Source organism: Lygodium microphyllum, chromosome 1, assembly GCF_053477565.2.
Source record: "Lygodium microphyllum isolate KBCC chromosome 1, Lygodium_microphyllum_v1.1.10, whole genome shotgun sequence".
Classification (NCBI taxonomy): domain Eukaryota; kingdom Viridiplantae; phylum Streptophyta; class Polypodiopsida; order Schizaeales; family Lygodiaceae; genus Lygodium; species Lygodium microphyllum.
In genome coordinates, this window is record NC_141135.1 from 102,872,144 (window position 1) to 102,891,376 (window position 19,233).

Consider the following 19,233-nt stretch of genomic DNA (forward strand, 5'->3'; position numbering starts at 1 on the left):
CTTTGCACATTATGCAACTCTTACTTGAGCTGCATTTTCCTGGCTTGCGTATTTGTGCTATACAATTTTGACAAAGTATCCCATGCCTCCTTTGGCGTACTTGCATCCTGAATATGCACAATCATAGAGTCTGAAATACTGATAGACAGTCAGTACATAACTTTCCTGGCTCTCTCATGCCATGCTTTGAATGCCTGCATTTGCTGCTGATTGGGAACATCAGGAAGAACTGGTTCTTCTTCATTTCCTGCAACAAATTCCCAATATCCTTTTCCCATAAGGAAATTCGTCATTCTAAACTTCCATGCTTGGAAGTTGTTCTTGTCAAGCTTTTCAGTGACAATTTGTGAGAGAGAATCAGATACCATTACAGAATACTGCAAAAAATTCTGTCACTGCAAAAAACACAGCTTCACCCTCACAAGGGCAAATCTGCAAAACTGGCGAAAGTGGTATTTGACCACACAGTCACTTCCTAGTGACGATTTTGCATCAACAAGCAACAAGGATGAATCTGTAACTCCCAATGTCTCTGCACACAAGCATACGATGCAATTTCTACAGTAACTTTTCACCGACCTGTAGAACAGTGGTCGCACAGCATAAAACTGGGCCTTTTCCTGAGTGCGTGCAGAAAACTTCCGCCTCCAAAACAGGCCCTAAAATGGCCTCAAATCAAAAAAACAGGATCGCCAAGGGCTAAAGCCCTTTCCCGCAGCATATACTGCCCTCTTGCTTCACCGCGAAGGGCGTCTCAACCTGAGACAATGCACTCCTGCACTTTCCGGCTGTGCTACCTGCAGAGATCTGCTCCCAAAACAGAAAATGAAAGCAACACTGCTCCTCTTACCAGAACGCCGCGAGCTTGGCTTGCTTTCTTGAGCTCCTTACCACGAACAAGACTCTGATACCATGTCAAAATTGTGGGAGAAAAGGAAGGAGTCTCACTTGTAGCTTTCTTGCTTGCACAATGGGGGAATACACACAAGGGTGGAGGCTGAAAACAGTTTTTCTCTTCTTAGTTGTGTAAGCCAAAAGAACTCTCATACAAAGAAATAGAAGAACCCTATATATGGGTCTCAAACCAAACTCAACTAACTAAGGTGGCATACTAACTAAGCCACGAACTAGAGTAGATAAGAATAGCTATCATGTAGCTATTATTCATGGGCGATGTACCAACCGCGTCTGCAACTGACAAGTCGATGACATAAATACACAACGGTCACCCTGGCGTATCACGAGTAGAGCTCGATATCTCAACAGGGGGTGGGGGGGGAGAGATCACTTGGGAATCAATTCCAAAGTGCCCACCATGCATGCATGAAGTGTGCACAGTGAATCCAAAAGTGGAAATGGACTGATTAGGCATGGGCATGGTGACCACATGAGTAGCCCACAAAGAAGGGATAGAGACATGTGGAGCAAAGGATGGAAATCCCTGGGTGGAAGCGATCCATCAAGTGGTGTGATGGTGCACAATTAGCAGAGCATGGAAATCCCTACATTTGAGGGTCAATAGATGACAAGATGAGTATCCAAGCAAAGTAAGAGGGGTATCTATCACAATTGTCCCAGGGTAAATAAATATGCTCATTGGCCGATGTAGATAAGGAACGGTATTAAGGGGTGGCACTACCCCTTATGATGTATCAAGATGTAAAGTAGCATTCACCTGAGGATAGATAACATGGGATATAGACTCTAGAAAGAGAAGGAACTAGGATCAAAGATGAAAGTCCCAACTCCTAGTGTATTGGATGTTGGGTGCAAAGGCCCTTATGCTACTCCCATGTATATATTTATTTACGCATGTGGAACATATCCTTACGGGTATAAGTGTACCGTACCCTAAGTATAAATACATTCTTTTATTCTTTGTGTGTACCACACTGGTACACACCCATCTCTGGACTCTTCACTTTCACTGCACTACAAAATTGAACACACCTCGATCGACGTGTGCACTTCCTAAGTGCTTCCTCTTGTACTCTTCAAACTAGTATCAATGCATTGGCAAATGAGTCTACGTTCTTGAGGTTCGAGACAGGAAATCACGGTCAACCGGTGGTCAGTTTGACCAACAGGCGTGAAGTGACAGCAAGTGTGGTAAAAGCGACAAGTAGGTGTGGCAAGTCTCTATAGGCGTCAACTGTCAGGAGCAACTGACAACCACGAGCTGCAATTGGCGGGACAAGCAACAAGCTGGTGGGGTCGATTGGTAGGCACGTTGAACAATAGCGAATAGCACATCGTACGAACACGTGCAGTCCTAACAATTGGCAGACATCAAGCTACATGTCACAAGCCAAAGGCTTTGCTCCTCGACACATTTTCAGTCTTTTTTGACATTTTTTAGAAATTCCTTCCAACGAGCAGGTCCCTTGTTCATTAACAGGGGTTCACGCATGCAAGCACAGGGCTCAGATCTGTGCAAATTATGCTTGAAAATTTAGGGCTTTTCCCAAAAATTACAAACGTTGTGTGCATTTGCTTCAAAAATTTGGGGCTTTAATTCCAGTAACATTTGCCTATATTTTACACTTGGGATGATGAATTAATGCAATAGGAGCGGATTTATTGCAAAAATGTTGGGACTTTTCGCATCAGTGATACATTTTAAGCCAATTTGTGCCTTGACAGTGAAATTACAGAAAATTCACTGTTGCGTGGGAGAAATTTGGACTCGGGATGTATCAAATGTTATAAAAGGGCAACTTCTCTTGGTACATGTATTACAGAATGCTCATTATGCAGTGAAACAATGGTACATACAGTACTTGGGTTATTGCATTTGGGCATTATTGTGATGCATTATTGAAGTGGGAGCTGTCATTTACATAAATGTATCAGATTTGATTCATGTACGTGCTGTAATCAGCACTTGGGACTGAGATTACAGTAAAACATCTACTTCTTGGACACCTTTGGAAGTACTAGTGTGTGTACTTGCTGTTATATTCAACAACCTTGCTATTGGCTGAAAGTACTCAGGACTTTATTGTAGTCTTTTATTGCTAAAGATGGTTAGCAATGCATCTATATCTGTCACAACGAATCTTTTTGAGATTCATAAATTTGATAGCAATGGCTTTGATCTTTGGAAAGATCATATGCAAGGTATACTTTTTCTGAAGAATTGTGATGATGCTTTGGCAGAACATAAGCCTATTTCTTTATTAGATAAGGATTGGGCTAAAATGAATAAGAAAGCCATTACTTACATTAAATTGGCTGTCACATATGATATCTTGGTTGATATCAAGGGACTTACCACTACTTATAGAATTTGGGAGAAACTCAAGACTACGTATGAGAATACAACTCCTCTCAATCAAATACATCTCGTGCAAAAGTTAGTCACAACAACCCCAACTTGACATTTGATGGTGTGCATGGTTCTATTCTCAATGAGGAGATTAGATGCAAGGCAAGTGGGAAAAGCAATGGATCAACCTACAACGTAATAGAACGAACTGAAAAGAGGTCAAATCCTGCAAATAAGAACAAACATCGCAACAAAAGCAAGGAAAAACGGCAAGATGTCACTTGCTATCAATATGGACGCAAAGGGCATAAAAAGCCCGATTGCAAGTACTATAAAAAGGAGCAAGAATGCAAGAAGCAGGCTAATGCAAAAGGCAAAAAGAATGAGAAGGATAGTACTCTATCCCTAAAGAAACAGAAAAGGAAAATGTGGTATGTAATGTTGTTATTGAGGAGATAGAAGAAGATAAAAATGTCGATTTGTTGGTTGCATCTTTAGATCCACATGCTATGACAGTAAAAGACATGTATATCACTAAAAGGGATGTGATAGATGCCTTGTTTGCCCATGATGGTTTGTCACAATTGTGGATTGTTGACAGGGATGATTCGTTTCATGTGACTCCATCTTTGGAATGTTTTTCTTCTTATGCAGCACGTAACCTTGGAAAAGTCTACCTAGGCAATGACCATACATGTGATATTAAAGAAATGGGCCCATACATCTAGCTCTTGAAAATGGTCAGAAATCGATATAACAAACCTTTTATATATCAATTATTACCAAGACATATTGGTTCAATGATTCCAAATCAATTTGATGCTCATGTACTTTAAAAGGCGATTTGTATTATTTAAGTATTTCAAGATACGATTAAATGTTCATCTTTCTATTTAAGGGTGGCCAATGGCCAAAACGCCCTATAATTATACTTAGATCGTCATTGACGAGATGTCCACAAGAAATTAAAAGTTTTAGTCTAGCGGTCAGATTGACCAGAAAGTTAAAATGACTAAGACTTTTATATTCAAATAGTCACATTAATTAGAAACCTATATAAGGAGTAGTTTCAGAAAGCGAAACTAGATGCTCATAATCAAAGAAATAAACCATAAACCGGTAAACCTATATAATGAAGCTCTCCAAAAGCTAAACTTGGCAACTTCTAAAATTTAGAAGGTTACTATTTTTTAATGTTACTGAAATGGAAATTTTGTTTGGCAAGTAATAATTTTGTCTCAGCAACTATCTCAAATTCTTAACCATTTGAGAGATTTTTAGAGTAGAAGGTTTGGAAATTTCTTTCTCTAGAAAAGTAACATGTAACATCTAAAAGAGGACATGTGTCATTTTGAAGAGACAAGTGTCCCTACACTTATCGTTTTCAACAAACACTTGTTATTTGTAGCCTCTACTTTCCACTTTTCAGCACCCAAGCCCCATACCTATATATTGAAGATCTCTCTTTTTCTTTGAAAGAAGCTCTCGTGCTGAAATTTCAGCCGCATGCTTTGTACTCTCCTATCTCTCTCATCCAAGAAACACTTTCTACTTAGCTTGATCTAATTCAAGCACTAAAGAAGAGAATCAAATTATTGCCCGAAGTTCGCAAAGATTTGGGTTTTTAAACCCTAGTTTTCAAAATTGTAATAAATTAGCCCTTTCGTATATGGTTCAAGCACTTGGCGCCTGTGGTTTTGTTTCAATAAATCCCTAAAAAGGGGGAGGGACCGATTCCCCTCTCAATGTGGTGTCAACTCTTTTCTCTCTCACTATCTTCTAATTTTTCATAGTGACAATTGATCAAGTTCATTAAGTTCAAAGTATTATCATTCTCACGTTCTTCCCTGCACTTACAATTGATCCTTTATGAAATTAGGTGTATACCTGGCATTAAGAAGAGCTTGCTTTCTATTGGACAGCTAGACAACAAGAGTTACTTCACTATCTTTGGTGGTGGAATGAGGAAGATAGAGGAAATGTCTATGCTAGTTACTAGAGACAGTAAAAAGGGAACTCTATATTATCTCCACTGCAAGGCACTTCCTGGAAAGCCTGTTGCAATTATTGAAGTGCAATTACACATGGAGTTATAGCACAAGCATCTTGGACACATGAGCCAAAAGAGATAACAATCACTTTCTTCACCTGGAAGAGTTGATGTGAAAAAAGCTTGACTTTTGTGATGACTGTGTTTTCGGAAAACATGAGTTCATACTCTCATGGAGCCTCTAGGAAAGCATGTATCTTGGATTTAGTCCATTTTGATATATGTACCATACCAATAAAAACTCATAGTGATTTTTGTTATTTTGTCTTTTATTCATGACAATTCTAAAAAACTATGGATTTACTTGCTTAAGCTGAAAAGCCAAGGATTGAACGCTTTTAAAAGGTTCTATGCATTTGTTAGTACTCAAAAGGGTTTAAAATTAAAATGCATAAGAACAAACAACACGGGAGAATATGTATCTAAAGAATTTAATAAGTTTTGTGATGTCAATGGGATTAAATGGAAGCTTACAGCTTCTCATAATCCGTCATCTAATGGTGTGGCTGAGCGAATGAATCGCATCTTATGTGAGAAGATTCAGTGCATGTTGTCCACAACTAATCTCCCACAATTATTTTGGCGAGAGGCACTTAAAACTGCAATGCATATTTGCGACCAATCCCAATATCGTGCACTTGAAAGTGGCATCCCTGAAGAAGTTTGGTCTAGCAAACCTACTTCATATGACCACTTAAGGTCTTTGGCTGCAAATGCTATGTACATGTACCTGTTGATAGCAAAACCAAACTTGACATGAAATCCCATAGAGGCATCTTCATGGATTATGGAGATGAAGGTGAAACGGACTATAGAGGATGGGTACCAAGTATGAAAAAGATACTAGGCAGCCGAGATGTGGTATTTAATGAGTCAAAGCTGTTGAAAAATACCACATCTAATGATTTGGACAAAAAGAAAGTAAAATTTCAGTATGATCAGGCACTTGAACAGCCATCAACCCCGCCACTGAAAATTTAGCTCCATTTGATGCTAGTTTTGAAAGTGGCATCCCTGAAGAAGTTTGGTCTAGCAAACCTGCTTCATATGACCACTTAAGGTCTTTGGCTGCAAATGCTATGTACATGTACCTGTTGATAGCAAAACCAAACTTGACATGAAATCCCATAGAGGCATCTTCATGGATTATGGAGATGAAGGTGAAACGGACTATAGAGTATGGGTACCAAGTATGAAAAAGATACTAGGCAGCCGAGATGTGGTATTTAATGAGTCAAAGCTGTTGAAAAATACCACATCTAATGATTTGGACAAAAAGAAAGTAAAATTTCAGTATGATCAGGCACTTGAACAGCCATCAACCCCGCCACTGAAAATTTAGCTCCATTTGATGCTAGTTATGATAATCAGTGTATCATCATTGAGCTAGATGATAATGGGCAGCAAAGGGATGCTGAAAATCAGCTTGGGCAATAAAATCATCATGCTGAAAATGAATTACAACCTAAACATGCAGTTCAGTAGCCATCGTTGACATTCCCTTGGATGTGGATCCATTGCCTGATAACATAGATCATTGGGTGAGAAGGTCTACACGTGTCAAGAGACCAATACAAAGGTTTGATCCCTCTTTGGACTGCATTTTACTCACAGATGAGGGTGAGCCTCTCACATATAAAGAGACATTATCATGTGAGTTAAGTAAAGAAAAAGTGGGAGCTAGCAATGCAAGAAGAAATGAACTCATTGTATCAAAATAATACTTGGGATTTAGTTTCATTGCCCAAAGGGAAAGCTATTTCTAACAAATGGGTCTATAAAATCAAGTGTGTGGATGGCAAACCCAAATACAAAGTCAAGCTAGTAGCTAGGGGCTATATACATAAAGAGGGGATTAACTTTCAAGAAGTCTTTTCACCTGTTGTCAAAATGACCACTCTTCGGGTCATGTTTACTATCATAGCATCTATGGATCTTGAACTTAATCAAATGGATGTTAGAATTGCATTTCTACATGGTGATTTAGAAGAAGAGCTGTACATGAAACAGCTAGAAGACTTTGTTATGCCAAGAAAGAAGCACTTGGTGTGTTGGTTTAAGAGAAGCTTGTATGGTTTAAAACAAGCTCCTAGATAATGGTATAAAAAATTTGATGTATTCATGCTCTCACATGGGTTTAAAAGAAGCAATGCAGATCACTACTTATATATAAAGAATGTTGATGATGGAAGCCTTATAATACTTGTGCTTTATGTGGATGATATGCTTATTGCTGATAAGCATAAAAGCCAGGTTAATGCACTGAAAAGACAACTGAATTCACTTGGGTCCAACTAAACACATTTTGGGCATGCATGTGACAAGAGATATGTGAGAGAGGACGGCAGGATCGAAGCTCAGCACAGAAAACAATAAATAGTCTGAGAGTGAAGCACGACACCCGATGCAATAGCTGAAAGAGTGTCAGCTGAAAATACAAGATACAACCCTTAAACCTTAGGGTTGTAGGGGGTGTTCACACCCGATCACAGTAAGTGCCCGTAAGTGTGTGTCATAAGCACATACGAAATAATATCATAAGTCTAGGGAAAAAAACCTCTCCTACCGAGAGTAAAAAGTACCCCAGTGTCCTACTCATCACCAATACTCCTACGCGAGCATAGGCATAAGTGAGGCTTGAGTGAAATACCCAACCCACCCCCCTGGAGTGAAGAGTGATCAAGAGTACAAGGATCATCCGCCACCAAAGAAGATCAAATTTAAAGCATTACAAAATGCTTCAAATTCGTCACGAGGAAGAGGTTTAGCAACAAAGTGATAATGTATCTCAATGTGTTTTGTGCGTGCATGAAACACTGGGTTCCATGCCACTACAATGGCACTCTGACTGTCAGTGAACAAAGGAGTAGGCTCCGTAACAGATACATCCAGATCAGCTAGCAAGCGTCTAATCCATATGCATTTATCAACTGTGGTAGTGAAAGCTGCCTTATATTCAGCTTCACATGACGATGTGGCAATGGTGGATTGTTTCTTACTAAGCCAAGATATACAAGACGAGCCAAGAAAGAAACAATTGCCACTAGTGGAGTGACATGAATCATAATCACCAACCCAATCAAAATCACTATAAGCATGTACTACAGTGGTCCCCCCTTGGCATAAAGCAATCCAAGAGATCTAGTACCCTACAAGTAATGGAAGACACGCTTAACAGCTTGCCAATGTGACATGTGTGGCTGATGCATATACCTACTCAGGGCTGAAACTGCAAACTGTATGTCTGGCCTAGTGTTGCATACGTAAATAAGACATCCAACTGTTGGAGCATATGTGTGAATATCAAACAAATCACTGTCATCATGTAATGACAGGTTAAGTCCAGGTTCCATTAGTGTACAGACTGGCTTGCAATCCTATAAGCCAAACTTCTCAAAAAGTTTACCAATGTATCTTGACTGTGATAACCCAATACCTCTAGCATCATGTATGAATTGAATGCCAAAGTAATAATGCAAAGATCCCAAGTGTCATGAGGACATGTATTTTTAAAACCTCACTTAACATGTGGATTAATTTCTAATCGCATGATTAAGTAAATATTGCACATGTGAGGTGTAACTAAGGTTAGAATAAATTTACAAGCCTGGGACCTAAAGAAATCATGGAATGTCAAAGGCAAAAGTTGCTATAAGTTATGCTGCACAAGTACTTGGTGGTATCTGGTGCCAATTGTTGGCCTAGGTCATCCATTTGGCCATAAATGCAATTGATGACACTAGAGAAGTGGTGTTTAATGATACCTAACGCCAATCTGATTGTCAAAGATGGCGCAAAGACACTCGGGAATAGAAGTTGCCTAGCCAATTTAATTATTGGCCAGTCAGATTATTTTTCAAGGCACCGAAATAATTATTAGATTAATTTTCAGTATTGAAAGACTGAAAATTAATATTTAATTATGAAAAATGCTGAAAAAACCATTTGAGAAGGCTGCCACTTGTCAAAAATGCCCATGCAAGACTGAAAAACGTCTTTAGAGACAGGAGAAGAGTAATTTATAAATTCAGCCTGCAAGAGAGAGGGAGAGAGAGGAGACTGCTAGTTTGATTTGCACCCATTGGAGGACCTTCTGAGGCAGCCAAGGGCAAAAGAAGACCAATCAATAGCACGAGACAGCATCTACAAATTGTTGAGGCATGGCAACAGCAATAAATGACTGATTTTCTTCAGTTCTTTGCATCTACATGCTTGTGGCAAGGCAACAGCTGCACTTGACTAATTTTCAGTCATTCTTTGTAACAAAACTCTGAATTTTTCATCTCAAAGCGGGTGAAGGCTGATTGAATGCCCAAATCAAGGGGCAAAATAGATTGAAGACTTGCGGGTCAATTTGGACAGCAAGGGGAGTTGAAATAGCCAAAGGGATTGGAAAAATCCCATTGTAAATCAACTTCTTCTTCAATAAAGCTAAAGAAATACCGGAAGGGGCGCCAATTTTGGGACCAATAGGGTGTGCATTGTCCAAGATCAATAGGTAAATTTGTATTTTCAGATTTGCATTTATTGTTTGCTGCTGTAATTAAGTTGTAATCAAGCACTTACTACCCATCCACAGAAGGAAGGCTGGTTTCACCAAGTCTGACATGTCAAAAGTTTGCTGCAAATTTTGTTTAAATGCTGAAATCTGATCAGCATGTGTCCCTGTAAGCAAGAGATCATCAACATAAAGACAAATGATCAGCATGGATCCCCCCCTCTTTACATACGTAAAGGGTAGACTCAGATGAGTTGTTTATGAACCCTTGGCTAAGCAAGAAAGCATCTATCTTTGCATACCAAGCTCTAAGAGCTTGTTTCAAACCATATAAGGCTTTTTTCAGCTTGCAAACCAAGTGTTCCAAGCCCTCAACTACAAAACCAATGGGTGCTGTACATATACTTCCTCATGAAGTTCCCCATGTAAAAATGCAATTGTAATATCCAATTGATACACAGTCCATCCATAATGAGCAGCCAAAGCAACCATAGACCTGATGGTCGTCATGCGGGAAGTAGGAGCAAATGTCTCCTCATAGTCAATGCCTTTCTTCTATGCATAGCCTTTGGCTACAAGCCTTGCCTTGTATTTATCAATGGATCCATTTGCATTCCGTTTCAACTTGTAGACCCATTTTGTTCCAATGGCTTTCTTCCCAAATGGCAAAGACACCGAATCCCATGTTTGATTCTTAGTGATAGAATCCAATTCAGCTTTCATTGCTGCCATCCAATGCATTTTTTGTTGTGCATCCTCAAAACATTCAGGCTCCTCATCATCAAGGGTGCTTGCTGCCATAACGAACTCCATGGTATGTTCAGTATCATGCATACGAGCTTGCCTTCTAGTACGACCAGCCATGGGTGCATCCAGATGACTATCTTTCATAGTCTGTAAATACTATCTAGGCATTTGTCTTGCCTCCTGACTATGCATAAGCTCTTCCTGAATTTCAGTTTCAGCACTTTATTGAATATTCAAATCAGCCAATGGCTGATTTTCTGCATTTTCCAAAGGAGCAGTTGGCTAAACATTGAGTTCACTTGTTGAAACTCCAGCTGAATCACCAAATGTAATGGGCAGCAGCCCTTCAAATACATCACGGACAGCCTAATATTTGTCTAAACCAGCCAGGGACAATTCTAATTTTTCATCAAATAGTACATCCCTATTGACAAACACCTTTTTAGAAACAGGATCATAGAGTCTGTAGCCTTTGCTTTCACTGCTATAACCCACAAAAATGCATTTGACAACCTTGTCATCCAACTTTTTTTGGAGTACCTTTGGAATATGTACATATGCAAGGCACCCAAAGGTACAAAAGTGTCCAACAAAAGATTTTTGGATGTTTAAAGCCTCAGAAGGTGTAATTTTCTTTAAAGCTTTGGTGGGGCATCTGTTCAGAACATGGCAAGCACACATGATGGCTTCCATCCAAAAACTGTGACAAGCTCTTTGCTTTCAGCATACATCTGGCCATCTCCATGAGTGACTAATTCTTCCTCTCTGCAAACCCATTCTGCTGTGGAGTATAAGCAATAGTGTACTGATGGACAATGTCCTTTTACTTCAAAAAAGAATTCAGCATACAGGACATGTATTCCCCCCCTCGGTCCGAATGGAGAGTCTTAATTTTACAACCAGACTGGTTTTCAACAAGTGCAATAAAAGCCAAGAATGCATCATACACTTCAGATTTTTTGACCAAAGAGTAGACCCAACAAAATCGAGTAAAGTCATCAATAAAAGTCACAAAATAGTAACATCCTCCCAATGACTTTGTCAGCATAGGCCCACATACATCTAAATGCACTAACTACAACCTAGCTATTGCTCTAAAAGCAACATCACGGGGAAACGAAAAGCGATGCATTTTCCCCAAAATACATCCTTCGCACAAGTGCTCAGGAGGTCTCTCCAGTAGAGGTAATCTATCTAGCATCTGCGTACGTTGTAAGAGCATCAAGCTACCAAAGTTCACATGCCCCATCCTAGCATGCCATAACTCTGCTTGTATCATAGCAGGAGTAAGAGTGGATGTCAAATATGCTAACTGATCAACCGAAAGAGCATCCAACTCATATAACCCATGACATAAAGAGCCTGTCAAGACCAAAGTCATGTGTTCTTTGTCTCTCACCATGCATCTGTCATCATCAAATGTGACCTACAATCCACAACATGCCAAAGAAGAAATAGAGAGCAGATTTCTTTATGCATGGCACAAATAAAGTATCCTGTAGGCAGAGAATAGAGCCGTCAATGGCAGTGAGCACAATCTCCCCAATACCTCGAACAAGGTATGATGCATTGATGGCATATTGTACAGACTTGCCAACTGGAGATGCATGAACACATGCAAATAAATCTCTACGAGATGTAATATGCCTAGAAGCACCACTGTCAAAAAACCAAGTGTCTGCATCCACAATAGAGCTAAATGCTTGATTTGTCCAAGAGGTGTCATAACTGCATGTGTAAAAGCAATAGTCCCTATCTGCAACAAAAGACGTGAACTCGGTAGCAATAGAAGAAGCATCAGAAATAGACATTCCTAACTCTTTTTTCTTCTCCTTGGCAATGCGCTTTCTTCACTCAGTAATGTAGTGGCCTGGCTTCTTGCAATAATGGCATTTGCCCTTTTTGGCTTGCATGCCCCCTTGTTTTTTATTTGCCTGTGATGTGCCAGAAGTTCCAAAACTCTGCAGAGCATTCTTCACTTGGCTACCTTTGCCCTTTTGTCAAGCCATAAAAGCCTACTCAGAGGCTATAGCATCCACACCCACTATTTCTTCTTGTTTGCTACTCCTCTGGAAGCAAACTAACTAACTGAAGAAAAGTGATTGGCTGCGAGGCAATCCTCATGGTGAGGTTTAAGACCATATGAAAAGCCAAGTATGAAGGAGGTAATGAGTTCAAAGTGGTAGATATCATCTGTGCATCCGAATAGTACTCATCAACATTCATGAGTTGCTCTCGCAAGTCCTAAATTGTGTTCGAGTGATCTTGAATAGAATCACCTTTATCCATTTTCAATGTCTCTCACTCTTTCTTTAAGAAAAAGAGAGTCTCATTCTTGCCTACAAACATTTGCTCCAAAGTTAGCTAAGCTTCTTGTGAAGAAGCTGCTGACCGCTGAACTACCAATGTGTTCAAAATAATCTTTCTGTGACTGTACTGCAGTACATGTGCCATTGTCCTCAAAAAACATAAAAGCCCTAAAAAATTTTATGAATATGCCCAAAAATTTTGCATCCAATGTGTCCCATACACGTTTTTTAATGTTTAGCATGCAGCATAGGAACCCCTGCTTCTAGAAATTTATGCTGGAATTTAAAAATTTAAAAAAATGTTTATCACATAAATCACGTGTTGACTGGCGTAGCTTCGTCAGGCAGGTGTCAGGCAGATACAGGCAGTGCTTCAGATGGGCTCAGCTGGCGTAGTGGCGAACGTTGGGCAAGCGATCGAGCAAGGTCGAAACGGCGCAGGGTAAGGGCACAAACGACGGGCGAACAAGTCTCGAGACGTCAGGCGACCAGGAAGAGGCAAGTGCCTGAGGTTCAAGTGGTAGGTGGCAAAGTCCAAGCAGGTGAGCGCTGGTCTAGGCGAGCGCAACACAAGGGCGCTAGTCCCAGGCAGGCACTAGTCTAGGAGAGGTGATTGCTGACGGACAGAGCGTGTGCAATCTAGACTGGCGAAGCAGCATGCGTTTGGCTAGACGGCTCCAAGGAGCAAGTCGAGCTGCTGCGAAGAGCTCTTGTGGTCTTCCACTGAGGCGCTGTTGGTGAGGCAGTTGATGGGGTAGAACTGAACTGAGCAGGGAGCTCCCACAGGCTGAGCGTACTTGAGCTGAACGGAACCTCAGCTGAACAGAGCCAATGTTGCTCTGATACCAAATGTGAGAGAGGACGGCAAGATCGAAGCTCAGCACAGAAAACAGTAGACAGTCTGAGAGTGAAGCACAACACCCAATGCAATAGCTGAAAGAGTGTCAGCTAAAAGTACAAGGTACAACCTTTAAATCTTAGGGTTGTAGGGGGTATTCACATCCGAACACGGTAAGTGCCCGTAAGTGTGTGTTAAGCATATACGAAATAATACCATAAGTCTGGGGAAAAAACCCTCTTCTACCAAGAGTAAAAAGTTCCCCAGTGTCCTATTGATCACCGATACTCCTATGTGAGCGTAGGCGTAAGTGAGGCTTGAGTGAAATACCCAACAAGATAGAAAGCAGCATCTCTTATTTCTCTCGCAAGAAAAGTACATTAGTAAAATACTTGATTGTTTTTCTATGGCAGATCCTAAGCCACTTGGTGTTCCTTTACTATCATACCTTAAGCTTAGCAAAGCAAATTGCCCAAAAGACGATAAGACAGCCAACTCTATGAAGAGTGTTCCTTATGCTTCAGCTTGTGGGTCACTCATGTATGCTATGGTTGCCACTAGACTTAACATTGCTCATGTAGTGGGAGTTGTAAGCAAGTTTATGTCAAATCCTGGCAAAGTACATTGAGAAGCAGTGAAATGCATCTTCCGGTACCTTAAGAGCACACGAAGAAAATGTATTTGCTATGGAAAGGATACGTTAGATCTGCAAGGATATTGTGATGCAGACATGGCAGGTGACTTGGATACTCACAAGTCTGCTAGCAGGTACATATTTACTTTGACTAGTGGGGCCAATTCTTGATGCTCTAGATTACAAAAGATAGTATACTTTCTACCATTGAGGCTGAATATATTTCAGCCACACTGAAGCTTCGAAAGAAGCTATTTGACTTGGTCATTTGGTCAAGGATTTTGGGCTATCCACCAAAACACCTATACTTGGATGTAATAGCCAAAGTGTTGTATGCCTCGCTAAGAATGTCATGGTTCATGCACATACTAAACATATTGATGTGAGGTATCACTTTATCAGACAGGTTCTGAATGATGGTCTAGTCAAACTGACTAAGATCAAACCACGGGATAACCCTACAGATGTTTTCACTAAGAGTCTTGCAAAGGCTCGACATGAGCATTGCATTCGACTAGTGGGAGTTGGTTAAAGGTTCGCTTAGAATCTTTAAATGGGAGGTTGTTGAATGCAAAGGCCCTTACGCTACTCCTGTGTATATATTTATTTACCCATGTAAACACACCCTTGCAGATAAGTGTACCATACCCTAAGTATAAATACATTCATTTATTATTTGTATGTACCACACTAGTACACACCCATCTCTTGACTCTTCACTCTCACTACACTGCATAACTAAACACGCCTCAATTATTGTTGGGTGTAAAGGCCTTTATGCTACTCCCATGTATATATTTATTTGTGCATGTGAACACACCCTTGCGGATGTAAGTGTACCATATCCTAAGTAAAAATACATTATTTTATTATTTGTGTGTACCACATTGGTACACATCCATCTCTCGACTCTTCACTCTCACTGCACTACACAGCTGAACACACCTTGATTGATGTATGCACTTCCTGAGTGCTTCCTCTCGCACTCTTCATTGGATGCAGAAGTGGAGTGCAATCCTAGATGATTGAGTACAAAAAAAAGAGAGTCGGAAGATGTAGGTGGGACAAGAGGGAAGTGTAAAAGGAAAGTGCCAATTCCATGCTCTGAAGAAACAAAAGATACAGTTCTAAGTATACATGTAAATGTATATCCACGTCTAAAGCCTCCTCAATTAAAATTGACATACTAACATTTATCTAGATCCTATACATCCAAAGAAGAAACAACCGAGGGTTTCAATTCATATGACTCAAAGGGGTTATACGAATCTCACACTAGACCTAGCTGAGATGAAAAAGATGGTTCACCAATCATCACAAATGTTGTATATCCTTCTTGATCAAAGAGGGGGCTAGCCTCAACAACCAATTTGAATATCATAGAAAAACTAGCAGAAGAAAGGTAGTCAATACTAAACTTGGGATGCACATAAATTCTTCGAACTCCTCATCTATCACATGAAGCTAGGAAAAGGAGAAGAAAGTGAATGTGGAGGTGAAGTGTCGTCTTCCTTGTTAAGTCCATAATGCCTCCGCAAGGCCTCTAATGATGGAGCAGCTTGAAAAGACACTCTGGGATCCTAGGAAGGAGGAGTCTTAAGACATTGTGAAATGGTTAGGTATCGTCAGTGTATCTTGCACAAAACCAAGCCTCCACAATACCATATGATACTCTTTAAAAGAGCACTCGCTCTAATACCATGTGAAGATATGCTAGGGTTTGCACAAAGAAAACGCAAAATGTATGAACACGACTGAAACACAATAACTCAAACAATAACAGAATAAACACAAACCCTAAACACAAAACTCAAAACTCAAACTCAAAACACAAAAATACAAACACAAACAGAGAAAGAAGAGAGCTCCAATGTGAATAAATCAATGCAGTAAATGAATGTAAGAGTGTATAAAATACTCAAGGGCAAAGTGGCAAGTAATGACGGCCATCAAAGACAGACCCAACTACTATAAACACCAATTGAAGTTGTAGGAGTGCTAAATAGTGAATGGTAACAGGCTGGTCACCAAAACGCTGCAATCTAGAGGCCGCAGACTCATAAACACAGTAGTGTACCATTGAGGAAGGGCTGAAAACTGATCACCTAAGGCTGAAATCAGCGAGGCAAAAGCAAAGGAGAGTGTGCTGATGGAGGGCGGCCTGCACAGCTGTAAAATGCAGACTGAAAACAGGTGGAAGTAGTGAAACGGTCTGTCACTGTCAAAGTGCTAGCTGGCTGATGTTGTACAGTGTGCTAATCAGCAGGGTGGCAAATGGAAATTGTCAACATAAGCTCTCTGGGGCAGGAGAAGATGTCACCAACAAATGAATGCAATCATCACCAGGCAGCAATGGATAGGCTGATGATGACATGGCAGCAATTGCATGGGCTGGACAGCCATCGATGAAGGCTGATGGCTGAAAATTTGCAAAACAAGATGGGGCTAAATGGTGGGCAGCTTATCTATTTATAGATGCAAAAGGATCCTCCCAAATTAGGGTTTTGCGTGTGGGACACAAAAACTCTCTAGGATAGCTCCCTGTTTAATGAAACTTTTGGTAATTTACATATTTGGGGCTGTTTTAAAAAGCTAATCAGATTGTAATGCATTTTAGCTCAACACTAAGGTTGGTGATGGTCTCAATCAGATCCCCAAGATCACTATTCTTTCTTTTATAAAAATCCCAACTACTTTCTATCTTTCTCTAAAGAGGTTGTTTATCAATCAAATCTCACTTCAAAAAGATTTGGAGAGTCGTACCTTGAAAATCCTAGGTGGTCCATACACTCACAAGCTCACAACCAAGAGAAAAGTAGTGGAAAAGTATTCCATCAAGGTTGGATTACGGTTTAAGCAACGCAAATTGTGTGCACCCTTTGAAGAGATTATTTGTAAGAAAACTTTATAAGTGCCATAATGCACCTAGTGCAAGACACTCACATATTGATGGAAAGCAAAATGGGACTCAATATACTCACTCAGGTGTAATTTTATGAACTTCATCCTTGAGGATATTTCTAAGGACAACAATCGTTCATAAAGGAGGGAATGTTACATCCTTAGACATCTAGGATGGGCAACCTACAACATTAGTCGCACCTTTGGATCACTTCAAAACTCAATGTGAATGCATCCTTAGGATAGGCAACTCATCACTCATACAAAGAGGACTCAATAGCTCATTTATGCCATGTCGTGTGTGATCGCCACACTTGATACTCTAGGCCAAATGCTATCATGTCCATAACCAAGATGGTGTGGGTTAGTGGTATGGAATGCAATCCCCTAGGACATAAGCATGACCCACTATGCTATTAATCTCAAGCCTTATTTGCTCTCTAGCTAAGAGGTAACTCTAATGTCTATTGCCTTATGGTTCTTTCTATGTGAGTATGACTTGTGAGGTGTCTCATGTATAGGTTGGGTCATTGGTGGACATTTTATACCAAAGTACAAAACATTAGTCCACTATACAACAATGTTGAAAGCAACTCTTCCAATTCGACCCACAAAATGTCCTAAACCCTAAAAAAATTTGGGCCCACAAAATGCCCTAACCTTAAAAAGGGAGAGAGCTCCTAACATAGCCCACCAACTCAATGATAAGACTCACATGCAAGAATGTCCACTTGGCATATATTATTGAACAAATCAAAGTTAAGTCAACCAATACGAATTTGCTTCGACTAGAATTGACCTTGTAGTGATGTGCTCTTAATTACACATGCAATAGCAATGGATGTATAAAACATATAATGTGATGGATAGTATATACAACTAAATGAATCAAGTTAAGTCAGCCAAGAAGAGTTTTCTTTGCTCACAATGAGCTTGCAATCATGTGCTCTAACTATGCATACATATATGATGGCAATGCATAGTTGTGGGAAACTGGAAAACAGAAAGAGAAATGGAAACGAATAGGGCAAAACTTTGGAGTTCTGGTTTCCAGTAACAGAAAGAGAAAGGGGAACAGAAAGGAAATGGATGTATCATAGCCTGTAATGTGCAGTTTAGAAAAACTTGCCTCATACAATGGCCCATCACATGAAATTTCCCCCAAATAGTGTGATTAACACCAATTTATGCGATCGCTTGGAAACTCCAAAATTTATGTAATCGAATCACATGGTTAATTGGGTCTCTAGCCAGAATCCCTCAAAAACAAGAAACAAGGGAGAAGAAGAGACAGATGCAAGACTTACGCCATCAAATTGATACGGAGATGGTGGCTAAGCTCCAAAAAGAGATCATACAACTGACCAATGTCGGCCGCATTGCCGTGCGAGTACAGGAGAGTGAGCCGTGCCGCCGGGTGTTTGATGTAGACAGCAGCGATGTCGTTGCCCAGGGCAGTGCGGAGCGAGAGGACGTCGACGTTATTGCGCGGGGCCGCGTCGGACAGCCTCAGGCTGCCCGTGAGGGCGTCCTTGACGATGGTGTAGGAGGGAGGGCTGGGCGGGAAGAAGGCGAATTTAGATGCCACAGAGGAGGTGACGGCACCCATGATGGCGATGATGGCATGGCTCCTCTTCTTCTTCTTCTTTCTCTTCTTCCTCCTCTCCACAGCAGCACAAGACAGAGCAGACTGCGACGTCTAAAAATATGGCGCATTTTTTCTATTTTCTTTATTTGGGAGTCATGGCCAACTCACATTCTAGGCCATGATGATCCATCCTTCACCACAAAAACGCTTTTCTCGACTTATATAATATATTATTAGCTGCGGAACGCTTTGGAAGGTTGTGGTGAGCGAAATTGCCGTGCTATAGCATGACAACTTCACTTAACAATCCATTTCTCATTTTTCTCTCTCCTCTTTTTTTCCTCTGCTTTCAATTTTTTAATTTTTTCTCTTTTTATTCTCCCCTCTCTCTCCTCTCTTT

The 19,233-nt window shown here is 40.4% G+C and overlaps 1 protein-coding gene across 1 annotated transcript in view; it reads right to left on the bottom strand.

Moving 5' to 3' along the window:
* Positions 1-18,957, bottom strand: part of LOC148041472 (uncharacterized) — a 36,850-nt gene extending 17,893 nt beyond the window's left edge. The window contains exon 1 of the mRNA XM_087679897.1: positions 18,553-18,957. Within this exon, the coding sequence (XP_087536023.1) occupies positions 18,553-18,854 (302 nt within the window). The 5' untranslated portion in view covers positions 18,855-18,957. The remainder of the gene's footprint in view (positions 1-18,552) is intronic.
* Between the last annotated feature and the right edge of the window lie 276 nt (positions 18,958-19,233).